The following is a 20,768-nucleotide window of genomic DNA, read 5'->3' as shown; positions in this document are numbered from 1 at the left end:
GTTTATTTATAAGGATAGTGCCTATTTTGAAATATTTATAATTTCTGAGAGACAGCGCATCAGCAGCCATTAGCCTGCCATCGAGCAGACCAAACACGTTGTCTATCCACAAGATGGCGACAGAGACGGCATAATAAGCCCTTAGAAGCAAAAACAGTGTAATTTCTAACTACAGCTGATCAATTCATTATTAAACTGGTAAGTGAAATTTTAAGTCGACCTCTCTCTTTTGTATGTTGTAGTGCTGTATTTATACCATGTCATTTTAGTGTATTGAGATGGGACTCGCATATCAGGAATGTGTTGGCAGAAAAAAGAAAAATGCCTGGATGTGTTAAGCGTTTTTCCTTATCGCAAACACAACAGCAGTCTGGTAGTGACTGCGCTGCTTTTTTCAGGGTTAATTATTGTGTTATCCCGATTGCAACAGAGGAATACCGTAGACTGTAATACTGTAGGGAGATATCTCTGCAGACTGATTCATGCTGTTCAGCCTTATAATCTTATAATGTCAGCAAAATCACCTGTTTTTTCATCACTTTAGACATTACGCTAGAGAATCATTCAAACACTAGCTCTAAAGTGATGTTGGTGAATTAGTTTCTGCTGTTCTGATGTCAGCTGCAGATGTGAATGAATGGCGGAAGAAAGTAATTCCTCATACAAAAGAATTTTCATGCTTGATTTTCTTTTTTATATACACGATTATGCCGTCGAACTGTTGTATAAACGCAATATCACACTCATAGCTGTGCTGTGACTTTATATCGTCCATGGTGGGACACTAAGGCACGCCTCCCACCAATGCCGATATACAGCCACATCACACTGCTACTCGTGTGATAATGCTCATGTAAATCCTAAAAGACAGAAAATATTACTTTACAAATGACTGTGCATTAATCATCAAAACATTTAAATATTATCCAATAGAATTACTAAAATTAATGTAACAACTAAATAAATAGAAGTTAGGACACATTCACATTGTAATTCGTGTAAATAAATTGAATGATGGGAGTAAAAATTTCTGCACTTTTATGGGTACAGATTCCATGTGGGCCTAGGGATTGAGGTGATTTATAAGGACATCATTCATAATTAAAAACTATTTTTTAAATCATACTTAATAGTGTCTTTTCATATTCAAAATTTGCCAGATTTTTTGAGCATAAAATACATAACGCCACATAAACCAACAAAACAAGTATATATATATATATATATATATATATATATATATATATATATATATATATATATATATATATATATATATATATATATATATATATATTCTCCATTAATAAGGATGTTGGTTTGAAATTGTGCGGATAATAATCACCTTTCACCTTTTTCTAATATTGAGACACAATAAATTTATGTCAACTTATATTTATATGTCAATATATCAATTTATATTTATATTATATCAACACGATAACTCCACAATGTAGCAGATGTCAGATACACAAATGTTTGCATCAGTAAGAGTTGGCAGGTATTCTCTGACTGTGTGCTAACAAAATGTAGACATTGAACATATATCTCAGACATACACACATATACTGTACGTCTACAGGCTCAGTTAGTTATTTGATCTTGAGTGTTCTCGTATAATATTAAAATGTATTTAAATGCTCTAGGTCTCTCTTTTTACCTTTAATATCTGCAGTGGTCTAATTTTAAAAGTTACAACAATGAAAACTTCCATCTCACATGAAAAAATACTTCATGGCTGTTTTTGAGCCATCCTATATTTGAATTAAATCTGTTTTAGTATTTCTACTGTAAAGATACTGTGATACAATAACTATATAAACAAATTAGCTGTAACTTTCCTACTACTAGGTATATTTTACATCATTACACCACAGTTTACTGTAGTAAAATATACTGTTAGGGTTAGGGTTACTGTAATACTACACTATTACAGTTTATGTTACGATAGTTAATACTACAGTATGCAGTTGCACATACAATATTATACAGTATAAATATAAAACTCAATGTTATTTATTATAAAATACTGCAGTGGGAATGGAAACCTGACAGTTTCGTCTCCATCAGATAACACATAACGGAACCCTGCGGCGAGAAAACACCAATGTGTTCAAAATAGAAAATATAATAAAACTACCTTATTATTTTGTACCTCTTGAAGCAGTAAGTGCTTTTTAATTTAACTGATTCATTAAAATCTGAAGCTAAAACATGAACTGCACATGAGCACAGGCCTGATTATCCACGGGGAGTATTGCGCGCTCTCGTGGACATCACGTGACCAGAAACCAACCAATCTTTGATAAAGTAGGTAAAGGAAAGCGCGTCCCCGTCCGCAGCTGTGTTGCTCTACAGTGTGGAGAGCGCGTCTTGTGTTCTAATCTATTTCCGTAATACAGACAGACACCTGCAAAAATGTCCGAAGACAAGCCTAAGGTAAGCATCCAATCTTTAATTTTACCGTGTTTTTCAGCTTTGCTCAAAACGAGCCGCATGAGGCCGTTCTCCAATTTCATTTTGTGCAACCTTGCTGCGATAGTCAGATTGCGCATTTATGCGGGAGAAAGGCGGTCGGCACGCAATCATTGTCTTCATTTATTGCTTCATGTAAATGCCATCCGTTTTGGTTTACACGATAAGGTTTTTGGTACTGTTTAATTAAACCGATGCTTTACGCAGGCGCTTATTTAAAGTACGCCATTATTTGTATGTACCGCGCATTTGTCCTGGTGTAATTCGGCGTTTGCGGGTTTTTCTTTGTGAGAGCGGAGTGGCGCTGACCGGCCACGTTACGCTACTGGCGTAAGAAAATGCCGCAAGAAGAGCGGTACGAAATATAAAACCGTCGTCGTACTCAATAGTTGTCCACCGTTTGGTTTGTAAACAAACGGATGATGTGTATTTTCCACTTCAATCAAACGTATTCAATCTCAAAAGTTTAATTTGACTAATCTTTCGGTTACGACTATTGAGTTCTGAGTTGCACCTCGCTGCGCCAAATGCTTAAAAATGGCGCACAGCGCCGCAACAATGTTTGACTAGACGGCTAATATTTTCTCTCGTATTTGCATGTGTTTTTGAGGATCGTTAGTGTATTTTCTTTACCACAGCTGGTATTCTTATTCGATAATCAGTATGTACTGAACGATGTTCTATATTTTTCCTCAAACCATTTAGTTCTTATAACTAGCATGCACTAGGCCTGGTTGTTCACCACTTCAGTCTTTTCCCTCCTAAAAAATGTTCCAAGGGCCTCACACCATATTCCATAGCAGTATACATCCAAAATGTAATTGTTTTATGCGTCTGATATCTGTACATTTTACACAGTTTAATTGCCAGTGTTTCTCAAACATGCTCTGTGTTGTTATTGTTTCAGGAGGGAGTGAAAACGGAAAACGACCACATCAATCTGAAAGTGGCGGGGCAGGATGGCTCAGTCGTCCAGTTCAAAATTAAAAGGCACACGCCACTCAGTAAATTAATGAAAGCATACTGCGAGAGACAGGTAAGAATCAGATCAAAAATAATAACCATGGCACTGCTGTGTGGGCTGTCCATGTGGCTTATACAGTTTACTGTCAGTGTGGTTTCTGAACTGTGCTGTGGAAATTACTTTACGAGTCAATCAAACTTAATTTTCGCAAGTTTTCATTATGGAATACACCCAAATTTAGATGTATACATATTGCTTTTTTCTTTCAGGGGTTGTCAATAAGACAGATTAGATTTAGATTTGATGGACAACCGATTAACGAGACAGACACACCGGCGCAGGTGAGTACAAGTGTGATTTAAAAAAAATAATTTAAAAATGTATAAACATTTATTTATTGTGCTATTCTTATATTTTAGCATCTACCGTTTAGAATCTAATTGTATTCATTAAATTCTTAGTTTTCATATGTTTATTTTTTTAGCTTTCTATTTCTTGTACTTAACGCTTTAACTACCCCACCAAAAAAAAATATTGGATTGTATTTCTTCACTCCTAATTTGGCTAGTTAACACACTCAATGTTTTTTTTTTTTCCAAACACATCCCATGATTTCTAAAATATCAACCTCTACCAAATGGTTGATATGTCAGATTATGGTAAAAGTACCATACTTAATACATATACTATGAAAAATGTGTAAGAATTATTTATTTTTTTAAAAATCTAAATAAAACATGTTTGAATACCAAATCTTTTTAATTTTATGTTTAATTTTATTTTTTTGAAGTATGCCATAAAGTATTTCAGATTCTCATTTAACATGCTTGTTGTTGTTGTTTTTTTTTTTACAATAGAAGCAAAATCAAGTGTAGTACTGCAACAGGGTTGTTGTTTTTTTTGTTTGTTTGTTTTTTTGTTTGTTTGGAAATCAACAATGCTGTGTAGTGTAAACCTTTTTTATACAGTCATTCTTTAGATGACTTTAACTGTAATTATTTAAAACAGTAAAAACATGGTCAACCATTTGTTAGGGCGGCAGTCAAAGGGTTAAATTAGTTTAAATATCAATTTTTCATCTATTTATATTTGGAATTCTGCTTTTTCAGTTAACATTTTCTTGGTTAACTCTGGAAATCAATTTGTGTGTCACTTGACTGAAATGTGGAGAATTTCGATAGCCCAATTATTAAACACTTTACAGTGTCGTTCAATTAAAGTAATTTAATAAACAAAAGCGAACAGAGAATTTCTTCTGAAGGATACGAATTGTTTTTTTATTTACTAACTCCTTAATATGATTTAATAAGTTGATTCATTGTTAATCTTACAATAAAGCGTTACCTATCATTATAATAAACTAATCTACCGTTGTGCGCAAGTGTACATCCATTCAAATATTTTCACTCCTTTATATTATATTTAATATTTATATTCACACATCTTCTCATTTTCAATTGTTAGCTCGAGATGGAGGACGAGGACACGATTGACGTATTTCAGCAACAAACCGGCGGCTCCTGCTAAAACTCCACACCACCCAGAACCCCCCCCCCCACACTTATCTATTTTATTCCTCATGATGTTTCGTTCAGATGCTTTCACATCGTTTCCCCTTCTCTTTCTCTCTTTGTCTCTCTTGTCATCATTAGAGTGGGCATCACAATACGTGTTTCCAGTAATATTTATATACGCAATGTTTAAACAGTTCCTATGGTGGGAGAGCAAACATCGAGCAGACCATGAAGGGTGTAGTTCTTCACATTGTCCACCACACATCCCGGCAGGCTTTTTTATTATTTGTTATGTTGCGCAGAATCAATGGCCAATCACATCAGGGAAGTGCAAACCCCTCCTCAGTGTATTTGCCCAATAAAATTGAGGAAACATGGTTATTTTTTATTTTTATTTTCACCTTTCAATTCTTAAGAGCTTTAAGGTAGGAACTCCGATGCTATTTGCCTGTATGTGTTGTAGAAATATGTTCGACCAGTGTTGTATTCATCTGCCTTTTAAAATGGGGCCGCTTCTTGTATGAGCTCACTGTAGGGACGGGTTCTGTGGCCGTCTTATTGGTCACTTAAAATGAAGAGACTTGACTACGACACAATTTGACAGCGACCCCCAACACCTTTTCTGGACCAAACCCCAAAGATGGTACTCGATCTGTTGATAAGAGCAGGATTACACCAACTAGTTCTAACTTTTTAAATGTGTGTAGAAATATCCATTTATCATTCCTGTTTCCACTTTCGTGTTGGTTGAGGAGACTGGAATGACTTAAAGACCAATACATGTTTTGTTTTTCACCCCAAACTTTTTTTAAAAATCCCCCAAACTATGAGCAGAAAAGGGAATCCTTTCAGGCTTTGAGGAAACGTTTCAGTCTTGGCTCGCAGGGCTGGTCTGATACCTTTTAACATCTCTAGCCTTCCTGCTGTTGTTCATATGGTTGAAAGGGAGAGAGGGTTTTAAAGGTTGACTCAAAGATTTCCAGATGTTGGCATCCTTCTGTACTGATATGTACATTTTTTTTTTGTTTTGTTGTTGTCCTTTACTACTGTAAACAATAAATATAGTTTGGTACTCATTTTCGTTTCTGAGGTTTTCCATCATGTACACCTGGGGTGCCCAAAGTTTTTCCTACAAAGGGCCAAAAACCAAACTTGATTGAGGGCTGTGGGCCGAATGTATACCAAACCATTTTACAATAAATTTGCCATGGAAAATTTGCTAATTTATTCGATAATACTTCAATTAAAAAAAATAAAAAAGACTAGAAAATGTTGCTTTAAAGCAGAGATGCCCAATGTAGGGCCCACAGGCCAAAGTTGGCCTATGGTAACCTTTTGATTTGGCCTACCGTCTCTTCTGATAAGAGGGAGAATGATGGGGAGGTGGTTGGGGTGAATCCCTTTGACAGAGATCATCATTTAGAATTTGACATAACCTTTTGTTTCGTTTTATCGATGAGCTACAAAAAGCTGAAAGGATTCAATTAAACGTAAACGAATCAGACTTAAATGTAAATAGTGTCACTTGACAGATAGAGGACAATGCACAAGTCATCTATGAGTAGGGCCAGACAGAATCTGTTGACATTCTTTGATATTTCTGTGGAGAATTTTGTAACAAATCTGGATTTAAGCAGACTTGGGAGTATCATAACTAAACATAATATATTAAATAAATTATTTTTAACTTTTATTTATGTTTTCAATGCAAATTCATCTAGATCCAATTATTTGGTAAACAAAGTATCATATAATAGATATCATCTTAAAGACGGAAAATATTACTTTACTAACTGTATAATAAAATAAATCAAATGAACATTTTCATATTAGTCCATAATATTACTGAAATTAATAAAAAAAACTGAATGAGTTTAATTTTACACACATTTACACAAATGGACGCAATGATTAACTAAAAATTCTGAATCGACACTGTGTGGGCCTATCCATGAGCAAATCCAGGTGAAGGCAGGAGCAGCTTGACTAGGGTTCAGCATTGTGCTACAAAAGGGATTGTTTGTGTTTTAGAAATTCATTATAAAATGTTTAAATTAAAACTGGGTTAGTTAATGATTTAAATCGGTAAAATTAAATGTGTGAAATTCTTTTCATTCAGTTTTTAAATTAATTTCAGGAAAATTACTGACTAATGAAAATGTTCATATGATTTATTTATGATACAGTTTGTGAAGTAATATTTTCTGTCTTTAAGAAAATATCTATTTTATGAGAGACTTGCTGTGTTTACCAAATAAATGGAATAGATTTGCATTGAAATCATTAAATAAAAGTTTAAAAAATAATTTTTATTTCATATATTAAGTTTTTAGTTACGATATTCCCAAAAAATAAGTCGTCTTAAATCTGCAGATTTTTTACTAAATTCTCAGTGAAAATAGCAAAATGTCCACAGATTCTGCCTGGCCCTACTCATCGATGACTTGTGCATTGTCCTCTATTGGTCAAGTGACACTATTTACATTTAAAAAAAGATTCATTTACAACATTTAATTGAATACTTTCAGCTTTTTGTAACTCATTGATAAAACAAAGAAAAAAGGTTATATTCAATTCAAAATGACGATCTCCGTTAAAGGCATTCACCCCAACCACCTCCCAATCCTTCTCCCTCTCTTTTCAGATGGGACGGCGGGCCAAATCAAAGGTTACCATGGCCTAACTTCATCACAGAGTGCTTTTGTAATTATGAATAGGTCCAGACAAAATCTGCTGGCTTTTTTTTTACCATTTCTGCTGAAAAACTGGATTAATGTGGAATGATTTTGGGAGTATCAGAACTAAAAACCTAATATATGAAACAAATAATACATTAAGTTTTATTTAATGTTTACAATGCAAATCCAATTAGATCCACTTATTTGGTAAACAAAGCAAGTCTCTCAATATATCTACTAAAAGACAACATTACTTCTCAGACTGTATTGTAAATAAATCAAATGAACACTTTCATATTAGTCAATAATGTTACTGAAATTAATTTAAAAACTGAATAAATATAAATTTATACACTTACACACGTAAATAAGTAGACTAGATGGGCTAAAAACCTGTGGATTTCTGCCCGCGCAGATTCCGTGTGGGCCTAACTGATTAACTTTCATCATTAAATATCAAGACATTTATAGAAGACACATTGTAGACAAGATGTCAAAGGTTTCTTTATACAGATATTACAAGTATAAACATACAAAACATGAGATGAAGTGTCAAAGATTAAATATAAAATATAAATAAAATCTGGAGTGTCAAAAAGGCACTTTACGCATTGTCTAACAAAATGAGATGTAGTGTTTCTTTCATGTCCATTTTTAAGATTAAAATATATTTCTAAAGATCTACAGCATAGTTCTCTAACTCAGTTCCTGGAGGGCCGCAGCTCTGCACAGATTTGCTCTAACCCCAATCAAACACTACTGATCCAAATAATCGAGGCGTTCAAAAGAGTCATCTACATCTTGATTGGTTGCTTCAGCTGGGTTGGATTAGAGTTGGAGCAGAGCTGTGGCCCTCCTAGAGTAGAGTTTGAGACCTATGATCTACAGTAACCATTAACAGAGAACAAAACACTTGGTATTTCCTCAAACTGAAGTGCAAATCTGCTAAAAAAAAAAAAAAAAGAATACCTTAATCTTGCCTTCAGAATGTTGAACAGTATTTTCTAGAGATATTAGCTCAGCAGTTATAAAGATGTGTAATATTACTCTGTACTGCGTGTAGTTTCATCTGTTCTTTTTTTTTTGTATGTGTGTGTACTTTGGCTGAAACAAACACCACAACCTACTTGGGCGACTATACTGCATTTCTCCCTAAACCCTCTCGTAAAGCTTTAATTAGTGTCTGGAATTTTTTCTGGGAATTTCAGGTCAAGTATATGTGGCAATATGTTAGTAAACATATTTGTTCTCGTTTCTTCACATAACTGTCTGTGAGAAGAACTGTGAAACCACTAGAGCTTATATAAATGTCTTCATTGATTTTTCTTTTTATAAAAACCTGTAAAATGACTTTAGCATCTTAGCTATTCACATTCATGCTCTTTTATTGAGTGTGGCACAAACATAACACTGTCCTCCCTCATTATCTTGTGCCTGATTAATTAGATGCAAATTTACAGGTTTCTATCAGCTACAGCTTTCTGTAATAACGCTGAAAGCACCATTATTTACTTCTGGCAGAGTGCAGAATGCTAAACCCCTTTCCTCATTCTTTAGAGCTGCTTAAAATAGCACTGTCCATCGAGGTAACCTGAGTAAACACTTACATCTTAGCTTCAGTTCAGATTTATCAAGCAAACCATTTTCATATCAGGGGAAACGTGTATTTCAAGTGCCTGGTCTTATTTGGTTTTCCTTTGTGAAGCACCAGGTGTGTTATGGTGAGGTCCCCCTCTGTGTTCTGCACTGAGAAATGGAGAATCTGAAGATTCTATTTTCACCACAAGAGGGCGCAAGAAGACAAGCGATTTATGAAGTCTTTTATAAGAGTCCGGCTTCCCGACACATGTAGTAAAACTGGCCTCTCTTTGCTATAAGGTTACTGGGAGAATCCATTTCAACGATATGTCCTTTATCCATAACAATTACCCTGAGAAAACAGAAAAAATATGTAAGGTTTACAACAAATATGTAATATACGCATAAATACTATCTTCCAACCATGTTCCCAAACTGCTAAATTGACTATTATAGTGATATAAGTATTAATATCACTAAAGCAGCACCATATAAAGCTATTAGTGACATTTGTGGGCTAAAAAAAAAGAGTTCGTTGTCATTTACTAATTTAATGTCGTTACTTTAATTAATTACGTCACAAATAAACACGTGGTCTTAACAAACTTTCGTGTGCGGGAGTGGAAATCGAAACAGTGTGGCGATCAAAGCTAACGTTAATTTTGGGCTAATTTAGATAAGCAAATGGGCATAGTGTGTTATGAAAACCTGCCAGCTCTGATGCTAAACGTGATGTTGTCAACTTGAAAAGGTAAGCTAATAATTACATTTAAAACAAATTCAGGCTAGTGCCATATTTGATTTTTGACAGGAATTAACACTGTGAGGGATAGAAGTAGGCCTACTACTACAGTGGATTCAGTCCAATGTTTTGTTGTTTATTAATCGCTCAGCTGACGAAATGTCTTACTTGAAAGATAAAACTTTAAATTGTCAAACTACATAAAAACTAAAAGTGAAAAATAAAAGTGTGTGCTGCTGTTAAAGGCATAGTTCACCCAATAAAAATAAATAAAATGCTCACTTAGTGTTTATTCACTCTCAAGCTTTTCTAAACCATCATTACCTTTTTCTTCTTCAAATGAATGCGAAAGAAGATATTTCAAAGAGTCCAAGAAACCCATAACTAATGGAAATCAATAATTACAGATTTCCAACATACCATGACCGGCCACTTTAATAGGTACACCTGTCCAACTGCTCGTTAACACAACCCAGTACATTAAGGCATGTAGACATGGCCAAGTCGATCTGCTGCAGTTCAAACTGAGCATCAGAATGGGGAAGAAAGGTGATTTAAGTGACTTTGACCATCGCATGGTTGTTTGTGCCAGACGAACTGCTCTTGAGTATTTCAGAAACTGCTTATCTACTGGAATTTTCACAAGCAACCATCTCTAGGGTTTACAGAGAATGGTCCGAAAAAGAGAAAATATCCAGTGAGCGGCTGTTCTGTGGGCCAGAGGTCTGAGGAGAATGGCCAGACTGCTTCAAGCTGATAGAAAGGCAACAATAACTCAAATAACCACTTGTTACAATCAACGTGTGTAGATGAGCCTCTCTGAGCGCACAACATGCCCAACCTTGAGGCGGATGGGCTACAGCAGCAGAAGACCACACCGGGTGCCACTCCTGTCAGCTAAGAACAGGAAACTGAGGCTACAATTCGCACAGGCTCACCAAAATTGAACAATAGAAGATTAAAAAAATGTTGCCTGGTCTGATGAGTCTCGATTTCTGCTGCAACATTTGGATGGTAGGGTCAAATTTTAGGATCAACAACATGAAAGCATGGATCCATCCTGCATTGTATCAATGGTGCAGGCTGGTGGAGGTGGTGTAATGGTGTGGGGGATATTTTCTTGGCACACTTTGGGTCCATTAGTACCAACTGAGCATCATGTCAACGTCACAGCCTACCTGAGTATTGTTACTGACCATGTCCATCCCTTTATGACCACAGTGTACCCATCTTCTGACGGCTACTTCCAGCAGGATAGCGCGCCATATCATAAAGCGCGAATCATCTCAGTCTGGTTTCTTGAACATAAAAATTAGTTCACTGTACTAAATTGGCCTCCACAGTCACCAGAACTCAATAGAGCATCTTTGGGTTGTGGTGTAATGGGAGATTCGCATCATGGATGTGCAACTGACAAATCTGCAGCAACTGCATGATGCTACCATGTCAATATGGAGCAACATCTCTGAGGAATATTTCCAGTACCTTATTGAATCTATGCCGTGAAGGATTAAGGCAGTTCTGAAGGCAAAATGGGTACAGCCCGATACCAGTAGGGTGTACCTAATAAAGTGGCCTGTGAGTGTATTTCATATTATCTTCCTTTGTGTTCAACAGAAAAAGGAACTGAAACAGGTTCATGACAAGAAATTGGTATTTATATTTTGGTATATTTATGTTCATGCATATTTCCACTTAGACTGTAAAAAACTCTTTGGCAACCAATGTTTATTAGCTGCATATAACTTACTTTGTGTAGTCCATGATGGTATTGAGGCGGTGTGCTATAGTAAGAACAGCACAATCCTCAAACTGGCTGCGGATGGTTGACTGGATCAGCGTGTCTGTCTCCAGGTCCAGCGCAGCTGTTGCCTCATCCAGCACCAGAACTTTTGTCTTTCTGAGAAGAGCTCTTGCTAGGCATACCAGCTGCCTCTGACCAAGACTGCAAGAAAAAAACAAAACACCACTGTTAATCTCAATCAAAAGACTGCACCTTTCCAGGTCATTTGTGATTGTGGAATAAAAAACCTTTTTTTTTCCAGTGATTAGCACATATGGATGCACATACCTGAGATTTTCTCCTCCTTCTGAGCATTCATGGTTGAGTTTATCTGGGAGTTCAGACACAAAGTTTTTAAGATGAGCCAGTTCCAGGGCATTCCACACCTCCTCATCAGAATAGGCATTGAAGGGGTCGAGGTTCATACGGAGAGATCCAGAGAACAGCACTGGGTCCTAGCAGGATTGCAAAACACAGATATGTTAGAAGCACGTAGAAATTTGAAATAATAATAATATATTTGCAAGTAATTTATTATAGACAGTGGTCCTCAACCACCGGGCCGCACAAGAAATCATTAATTATTTCCGTTTTATTTATTATCTGAGTCTGAACAGTCTCTCGGTGTCTTGAGATGAGCACCCAAATTTAACACACAAGCAGCAAAATAAGTAAGAAACAGACGTCTTTGGAAAGTTTTGTTGCTAAGGGGAAAATACCCAGTGAAGGACCCCTTGAACTACCAAGGAATAGATCCGCAAACCATTTGTCAACAAATCAGATGAATCCACAATGTCTGTGCAAGAAGATCAACGGCTGGAGATCACAAATGACGGATATCGCGTCTTTTCTAGAGTTCGTGCAAGTTTGTTATTTCCAATGAAGGTGTGTAGCTTGCACACACAAGCGGCGTGACATGCTTGTGCCTTCCAGATGCACCCAGTTGAATGTAATGTTGCAGCATTTTTAATGACACTGTATAACAATAATTAATATTTTTACAGTACTGTGACGGTTAGGTTTAGGGTTGGGGTGGGGGTAGGCTTTAAAAATACAATTTATTGGGTAATTTAATAGATAACATAAATAATACTCCGTACAACTACTGTTTTTAACTTACAGTGACGGTTGGGTTTAGGGTTAGGGGTAGACGTTAATAAAATACAATAAATCGGAAATTTAATAAATAATACAAATTAGTCTTGTTAACCTCCGACCGCAGACGTATCCGATATAGCAACAACCAGTTGTCATATGACAAGGACTGACCAATCAGCTTCAGTTTGTATGGTTATATACATATTTGTGCAGACTAATAATCTCAGACAGACACAGAACACCCAAACACTGCAGTGCTTTGTAATTTTTTCCATAAATAAAACTTGTATCATAGAGTGACAGCAATGTTTTGTCAGCTTGTCATCCTCTGAGAAAATGGTTGATGGTCGCCTAGAAACTTACAAACCACCAACAACCCCCACCCATCCTGGTTCACAGTAAAATTGTTCGAAGTGACAAAAAGGTTGGGGACCACTGATAAAAGGAACAAGGCCCACAGTGGCTTTTCCCATCACAGCAAATTTCATTTTTCTTTTTAAAAATTGGCAATTTTTTTTGGGAAGTGTCGATGTTATTCTGTTTAACTGATTGGATGGAAGTTGTGCTTTATTTGTAAATGTTTTATGCAATATTCCAGTTTTGCACATAAGTCTAATTGACATCTTTGGATGAAAACATGGCTTTAAAGAAACAGTGATTATAGAGTAGGCAAATTTTAGTTCCATGAGGTGAAGTATCTCAGTTTTACACACTTGTGGGATAATGGTGATGCGGGATCTTAGATCATGAAGCCCGATCTCTGCAATATTGATTCCATCAATGTAAATCTCTCCTTTTGCTGCTTCCAAGATTCGGAAAATTCCAAGAGCCAACGATGACTTTCCTGCACCAGTTCTTCCCACAATACCAATCTGAAAGGAGAAAGAAACAAAGAGTCTGTGAGAAAATGTTTAGCATTACTTAACTTCCAGACAGGAAAAATTATAGAAGCTATTATCAAGAACACCACAGTCATGTATAATTACAATGGTGCACTTTTACAGGATATCCTACGTAGTACTTTACAAATGGATAAATTACTTCAAGTTTAAATAAGTTTATCTTTGAGTGGACTATTCCCTCAAGGTCTACGAGAATCTATCTTTGTTCAAGAAAATTAAAGCAAATAATTGTGTTAAAATTGACAGCAGTAATATTTTTAAAGTATTTACTCATGTAGAATTTATTTATACCTTCTCCCGCTCATGGATGTGAACAGAGATGCCCTTTAGAGCCAGCTCAAGGCCTTTACGGTATTGAAGGCCATAATCTTGAAATTCTATGGTTCCTGTTTGAGGCCAAGATGGGGGCAAAGAGCTTCCTTCTATGCTCCAAGCTGCCTGTAAATAATAATATCGAGAGTAATGAGGTATGGCAAAAATACTTGGCATTGCTTATATCAACAATGAAAGAAATGGGCTCTCTGAGCTTCTGTTTTCTGTAATTCATAGCACATTATATTTTGAACTGAGAGGCTGTACATCCACACTCACTTCTTTCGGTGTGTCTGCATACTCTTTCACTCTCTCGACTGACACAATGTTGTTTTCTACATCTGTCCATGACCTTACAATCCAACTCAGGAAGCCTGTCACCTGAGAGACAAGCAAACACATTCAAGCATTTTATAATACAAGAGTGACTATAAAAGATTATATTTGTCTAGTCTTTATACAACACAAAACAGCTACTATAACGACTGCATTTTCTTCTCTGATTTAATTTTAAAAACGCTGACCACAAATGATACACCACTGTAGATCTTGTGCAATAATTAAGTTATTGTGAAGCTGAGGTTTGAGGGTGAACATTGCAGGAGTGAGGCTGCAACATGCAGTTTCTCCAGAATAGCTCTTGTAATATTTGTGTTATTAAACGGTTAGTTTAATACAAAAAGGACAATTTAGTTACCAAATACGCATTCTCAAGTCATCGGAACACAAATTTAAAATATTTTGGATGAAATTTGAAAGCTTACTCATCCTCCATATTCCACAATTTCCTCATTTAAGTCCAGAAAGGTACCTTAAGTGATTTAATTAAAGTGTTTTGAAAAAATACTGACTTTAATTTAGAGTTTCTTTTCCTCAGTGTCAGTATATTGTGCATGCTCACAATTCTTATTTCCTTTCGTAAACCCCCGCAGATACCCACACACAACTTCCTGTTTGAAACAAAGCCAGGTGCATCTGTGGTAAAAAGTTAGAGACACATGTACATATGCCCTATACTGACACTGAAGAGTGTTTAAAAAAGGTTGAAGTCATTATTTAGTTTTTTTTTGTGTACACAAAAGTATTGTAGCTTGTTAATATTCAAAATTAGGGATGTTTTTTTGGTATTTTTCTGCACTTCGAATGAGTTGGGAAACTTGCTGTCTATGAAGGATCAGAGAGCTCTCAAATTTCTCCTAAAATATCATAATTTGTATTCTAAAGTTGACCAAAAGTCTTATGCTGTGTTCACACCAGATGCGTGAACGTTTTGAGTTTACTCACTTCATTCACGCGTGAAATTCACCTCATAATAGATGCGGATTCGCATCATGGGCAGAGCTTCTGTCTGCCAGGAGACTCTAGCTCTGTTGCTTAATGGCTAACATGGATTTCATTGAGATAGTAACTGTGCTTTATGTGCTTTAGGATGGCTTAAAATCAGCGTAGTTTCATTCGGTGCCTTGTCTGGGTCCACTAGAACCTTTCTAAAGTGCACCCAGCTCTGTGAGTTTATCAACTCCTCTAGAAACTATACTTTGATGATGGAGGGCTTCAGCGGTACTTCAGACTGAGCTGAGCCCACTGTGATGAACTGTTGTCCGCTGTCGACATGAGGATTTCCCCTTGCGACACCAATAACAGGCACTACGTCATAATCACTCCCCTACAAGAGCAAGTTTATAATTGGTTAACGTGGCGCAAATGTCCACTGAAGTTCACATTTTCCAACCTGAGAAATCCTACAAAACACTTAACTCAGGATGTCTATTCGTGTCTTTGCATTGAGTTAACATGCAAATCATTTGCGCTTGATGTATCATCCATGCTTAGTGTGAACGCAGAATCAGGGCACTGAACAACATCATTAACAATCATAAACACTATAATGTCAACTTCTTCCTAGAGAATGAGAAATAATTCACACCTGAAGTGAATGAGAAACAGCCAGACCGACCATCCCAGGGCTCAGGGTTCCTTTTGCCATCACAGACAGAATAGAAGCAGCAAGAACAATGCCATTACCCAGAAACTCCAAATTTACACCCAACCACCTGCATAAAAACACATCCGGAAACTGGAGTGAGGTTAAATGGCAGTGCAATTTCAGTTAATCAAAAATTGTGCTTAGTAAGATCCCACATAAGCGAGTGATAATACAAGAAATTGTCTTACAGTACATCAGCACATTTTTTTCATTCTGTGTGCACTTCATATAGCGGTTTTTGAATGCAAGAATGCTTACTTTGTGAATGGTGGACTAATTTGTGGTCGTTTGTAAGTGCAGATGTGGCTGGAAATTGAATTTTGATGAGTGCCTCACCTTGTGGCTATGAATCTCGGGAAGTAAGCAGTTTGGTTATGATCCACCTTGTGATTGGCACCCATGATAAAGCGTGACTGCTCATTGAATGCCCGGATGACACTGGCACCCTGCACTGTTTCATTTAAGTGCGTGTAGATGGGAGAGCGACTCACTGACTCCAACCGCCGCAGCTGGCAGGATGTGGCCACATAGAAACTCTTCAAGGTTGAAAAGAATTAAAGAGAAATTATCGTAAACATTCCTGCTAGAGTCAGGTATTACTGGTGTCAGCAGATGAGATCAAGAACGTTCTAGCATTTGCAGTTAGCAAATTACACTTGTAAACCCCCATACAAGTAGATTCAGGCATACCTGTATAAAACCATAGAGGAAAACCATAGGGAGGATGATAACTGCAGCGAAAGGAGTGGCCATCAACACAATGATACAGACTTCCGTGAGTTTGAAGAAGTAACTTAGCATCATCTTTAGCCCATCTGGAATCATATTGTCTATGGCGTCTATCTCTTTAGCAAAACGATTGAGGAGGTTGCCGCTGGGAGTGGATTCAAAGAATGACATAGGTGAGTGGAGTACATTGTTCAGAAGGTCCAAGTGAAGATGACGAGAGGCAATGATGCACCCTAATGAGATGGCCACAGTGGTCCCAAATATGGAAATTCCTACATACAACAAATGATGAATTAGTTACATCTGACACTGATTACATCAACTGAAGTTGTTAGGGTAAATTGGTAAGACTTTACTCACCTTGTGCAAAGCCGAGAGCTCCATAGACTCCCAGTTTCAGATCTGTGTTTAATTGAGTGCCATTGATCACAGGCTGATCAGCCCACAAGCTCAACCAGTAATTATTAGACAGAGACGCTGCTTGTTGAAAGGCGTAGAGGAATACTATGGAAATGATTAAAGGCAAACCAATGGTACGGAAGTATTCAATGTACATCTCAAGTTTGACCTATTGGGAGAAAAGGAAGGTAAAGTCAACATTAGATTAACTTTAAAATCTATTTTGTTTGTTTGTTTGAGAAGAAGAAGTTTTAATAATAAATCTTACTCTGCCTATCCGTGCTTTGTCAACCTTCGTAAGTTTCCCCAGGTCCTCTGGGATGTGGTCTTCATCAGAATCAGGTAGTGGTTCAATAGCAATGCTGTTTGTGTCCCCACTGAAAGAGGTTTAAGTCATTTAACAGTCTTGACACTTCATATATGGTATTTAATGAATAATTGATACAGCTGACTGTGATTAGTACTATAGAGAGTTACACTGAAGTCAGATTTGGTTTAACACCTAAAATAAGGGCCATGGTTAACTCAAGCTCAAACATATTTCCTGGACAAAAAACATGCTTGCTGTTTGTATTTAATTCTTAAGAGTCTATGGTTGGACCTTTACTGTAATGACTAATGTTGCTGGCATATTATGTATGCCAACAATTATTTTATACCTGACCTAGAGTGTATCCCATGGTCAAAGATGACAATGCCAAGATTCAGTGGTTTAAAATGTGAAAGGCATAATATTCACATATGATGGGACCACCAGTTCACCTTAACCCCACTCAATGTGGTGTTCCTCAGGGTCAGATAATGACCATCTTTAGGATCACCTTCAGATTACATTACATTGTGTTTCAAAACATTTATCACCCAACTTTGACCATCCTTTTATCATGCATAAATATTAGAAATTTCTGTGTTATTTCAATTATTATGTCATTAAAGTGTTTTTATTAGCAAAGAATTAGCAAATGTAAAATCCCATACCCGATTAACTGCTCTTGAGACAGATCCCTGGAAAATGGCATGTAGTCAGTAACACTCAATCTTACAGACTTTCTGGAGCCTGCAAGTATATGAATTCAAAATAAAATGATCAGTAATTATAAATTTTACATTAAAGCAACATTTGGATTTGACAGACCCCCACAGAGAGGATCAGCTTTTAACACCAGTGTTCATACTTATATACAGTATGTCCCTTAAGGAAGGGTGAATGCCTCACACAATCACACAACATTACCTCTTTGAAGGGCCTCCGAAAAGCACTCTTTCCTTTCAGAGTTTGCAAAGGTGTGGATGAAATCAGCAAAAGCACCATTGCGGTTCAGAAGTTCTTGATATGAGCCTCTCTCACTGATCTCCCCGTCCACCAGAACCAAGATCAAGTCCGCCTGAGGCAGGAAGCTCATGCCATGGGTCACCAAAACTCGTGTCTTTTAAATAAAACACGAATGTTAGATTTTGGAATTGCAAGAAAATGACCCACCCCATCTATAAACTGAATCCTACAAGATTAGTCACCTTGTCTCTCAGTATGCCTTTGGGCCCAATGACTTTGTTGAAAATGTGCTGACCGACGTGTGCATCCACAGCAGACAGGGGATCATCAAGTAGATATACGTCACCTTTCCTGTAAACAGCACGTGCCAGGCTCACCCTCTGTTTCTGTCCTCCAGATAAATTTAAACCCTGGCAAAACAATTTTGTTTATGATTAAATCAAAATTATTAAATCAAAACTCTCCAAGTGGGATGAAAAAACAAATGTACTTGGTTTAAGTGGACTATCTGGTACACGCCGCTGCTACAGAGCAAGAATAGACTTGTCACTGCCAATAGATACACAGATTGCTCTGAAAATCTACAGTATACTGCAGCTGCATGAACAGGCATATAGCTGTAAATCTTGTGGCAAGATATTTAGTGAGGTGGAGCTGGAGGGTTTCAGAGGAACTACATAGCAAACACTAAACCAGACTATTTAAAAGTTGAGCAGGCATCATCATTAGATTCAGAATCAGCAGGGGCCAAGCAGAAATTATGTAATAGCTTGCAGATTGCATGTATCTCTAAATTACTGAAATAAGTTTTTATATTCACTTAAGTATTCTTATTCATACAACTGAATATGCTTATTTCACTCGGCTGCCATTTTAAAAAACGAAAGTGTGGCTGTGGTGGGAAGAAACCTGGAATTATAGGATCAGCACTGTAAACATTGCAGCAACATGCTGTGGACTACAAACCTTCAGTTGTTGCCGCGATTTCAAAATGCAGAAATGGTGTAAACATCACTTTAATATCATTCAGTTCAGTTTAATTTAAACAATTAAAAGCATATTAAGCATCAAACAAAATCATAATCTTTTTCAAAAGTAATAAGTTTAAGTGACCACCTAGGCTTCAGTTCATGGCACCATGTAAACACCGTGGGGCTTCCCCACCCGGTGAGCGATAAAGCAATGCAGTCCTCTGTAGCACACCCTTGTGTTGTCTGTAATAGTGTTGTCCCAGTACTGAAATTTTAAAAACGTCCATTTCACGCTAACATTTAAGTGCTGCTGAGCGCGATCTTAAACACCGCTGATTTGCCATAGTATTCACCAGTGCTCAACAGAAATGACTATGATTGTCCGTGAAGGTCATCAGTTCACCGCTCTTCACAGAGTACAAACACAAATACAGAGACAGTGGAGCGTTTTAAAGCTGCAAAGATCAGTCGATTGCTTGTCCGTGTTTGCACTCAGAGAACTGGTGACCTTTACGGCCAATCACAGTCAGTTTCTGTTGAGCACTGGTGAATACTATGGCAAATCAGCGGCTCAACAGTGCTTAAATGTTATCAGGAAATTGATGTTGTTTTTTAATAATTTTAAGTACCAAAATTCAGTATCGTGACAAGTCTAATATAGTGAAATAATCAGTTCATTACCTTCAGTTTGATAAATGGCATCTAAAATGTGTGTTTACGAAAGATAACGTTAGCTAACTAGTGCCATTTCCCTTAACTTAGCTGAAAATGAGGTCTGATATCCCTTTTTATTTTCACTATCCATTCAGAACGAACCTTCAGGTCACTCGGAAGGCAGTGAAATTATAAATTTGTGTCATTTTTTCTTCGCTGAAAAGATATACAGCCAGGAACACAACATTCCTCTGTGACTCAGGTAATACTTTTGGGTTTCTTCCCACCACAGCCTTGATTTCACTTTTAAAATGGCGGCCGTGTGAAATCCGTCTATAATATAACTTTATTATAACTTTAGCTCATTCCTCTACATTGGGTGAAGCATAGGTGTCTCACCTTCTCTCCAATCTCAGTGGCGTCTCCTGCAGGTAGATTGTCCAGATCTGGCAGCAGGGCACAGGCCTCCAGCACCCGTTGGTACCAGCTTTCTTTTTTTTCCCGTCCAAACAGAATGTTGTCCTGCAGACTGGCATTTTGGATCCAAGCTTGCTGGGGTACGTAGGCAATGGAGCCCTAAATAGACAGAAGCAAAGAAATGCTATAAAAAAAAATCAACTATTGAAATTTTGGAATTTGATTAGTACCTTTTAAATGATGTAAAATGGAAATTATATTTAATGTTTTTCAATTTTTCCAGATTTACATT

At 36.9% G+C, this 20,768-nt stretch overlaps 2 protein-coding genes across 2 annotated transcripts in view; one reads left to right on the top strand and one right to left on the bottom strand.

Annotated features, from left to right (window-relative positions):
• Positions 1 to 2,311: 2,311 nt before the first annotated feature.
• sumo3a (small ubiquitin like modifier 3a) lies at positions 2,312 to 6,029 on the top strand. Its single transcript, XM_056459595.1, has 4 exons — positions 2,312 to 2,439; positions 3,383 to 3,511; positions 3,709 to 3,780; positions 4,904 to 6,029. Exons 1-4 carry the CDS (start codon positions 2,419 to 2,421, stop codon positions 4,964 to 4,966), a joined length of 285 nt encoding a protein of 94 aa, XP_056315570.1. The 5' UTR covers positions 2,312 to 2,418; the 3' UTR covers positions 4,967 to 6,029.
• A 2,088-nt stretch (positions 6,030 to 8,117) lies between these two features.
• Positions 8,118 to 20,768, bottom strand: part of abcc6a (ATP-binding cassette, sub-family C (CFTR/MRP), member 6a) — a 35,897-nt gene continuing 23,246 nt past the window's right edge. Inside the window, exons 17-31 of the mRNA XM_056459575.1 lie at positions 20,459 to 20,635; positions 18,677 to 18,844; positions 18,396 to 18,588; positions 18,140 to 18,218; positions 17,430 to 17,538; positions 17,123 to 17,330; positions 16,724 to 17,034; positions 16,370 to 16,569; positions 15,974 to 16,100; positions 14,326 to 14,427; positions 14,026 to 14,172; positions 13,546 to 13,704; positions 12,023 to 12,189; positions 11,702 to 11,896; positions 8,118 to 9,561 (exon numbers count right to left, since the gene is read on the bottom strand). Of these exons, the coding sequence (XP_056315550.1) occupies positions 9,453 to 9,561; positions 11,702 to 11,896; positions 12,023 to 12,189; positions 13,546 to 13,704; positions 14,026 to 14,172; positions 14,326 to 14,427; positions 15,974 to 16,100; positions 16,370 to 16,569; positions 16,724 to 17,034; positions 17,123 to 17,330; positions 17,430 to 17,538; positions 18,140 to 18,218; positions 18,396 to 18,588; positions 18,677 to 18,844; positions 20,459 to 20,635 (2,451 nt within the window). The 3' untranslated portion in view covers positions 8,118 to 9,452. The remainder of the gene's footprint in view (positions 9,562 to 11,701; positions 11,897 to 12,022; positions 12,190 to 13,545; positions 13,705 to 14,025; positions 14,173 to 14,325; positions 14,428 to 15,973; positions 16,101 to 16,369; positions 16,570 to 16,723; positions 17,035 to 17,122; positions 17,331 to 17,429; positions 17,539 to 18,139; positions 18,219 to 18,395; positions 18,589 to 18,676; positions 18,845 to 20,458; positions 20,636 to 20,768) is intronic.

Source organism: Danio aesculapii, chromosome 6, assembly GCF_903798145.1.
Source record: "Danio aesculapii chromosome 6, fDanAes4.1, whole genome shotgun sequence".
NCBI lineage: Eukaryota > Metazoa > Chordata > Actinopteri > Cypriniformes > Danionidae > Danio > Danio aesculapii.
The sequence above is the reverse complement of the archived record's forward strand: the minus strand, read 5'-3'. Positions and strand labels throughout refer to the sequence as shown.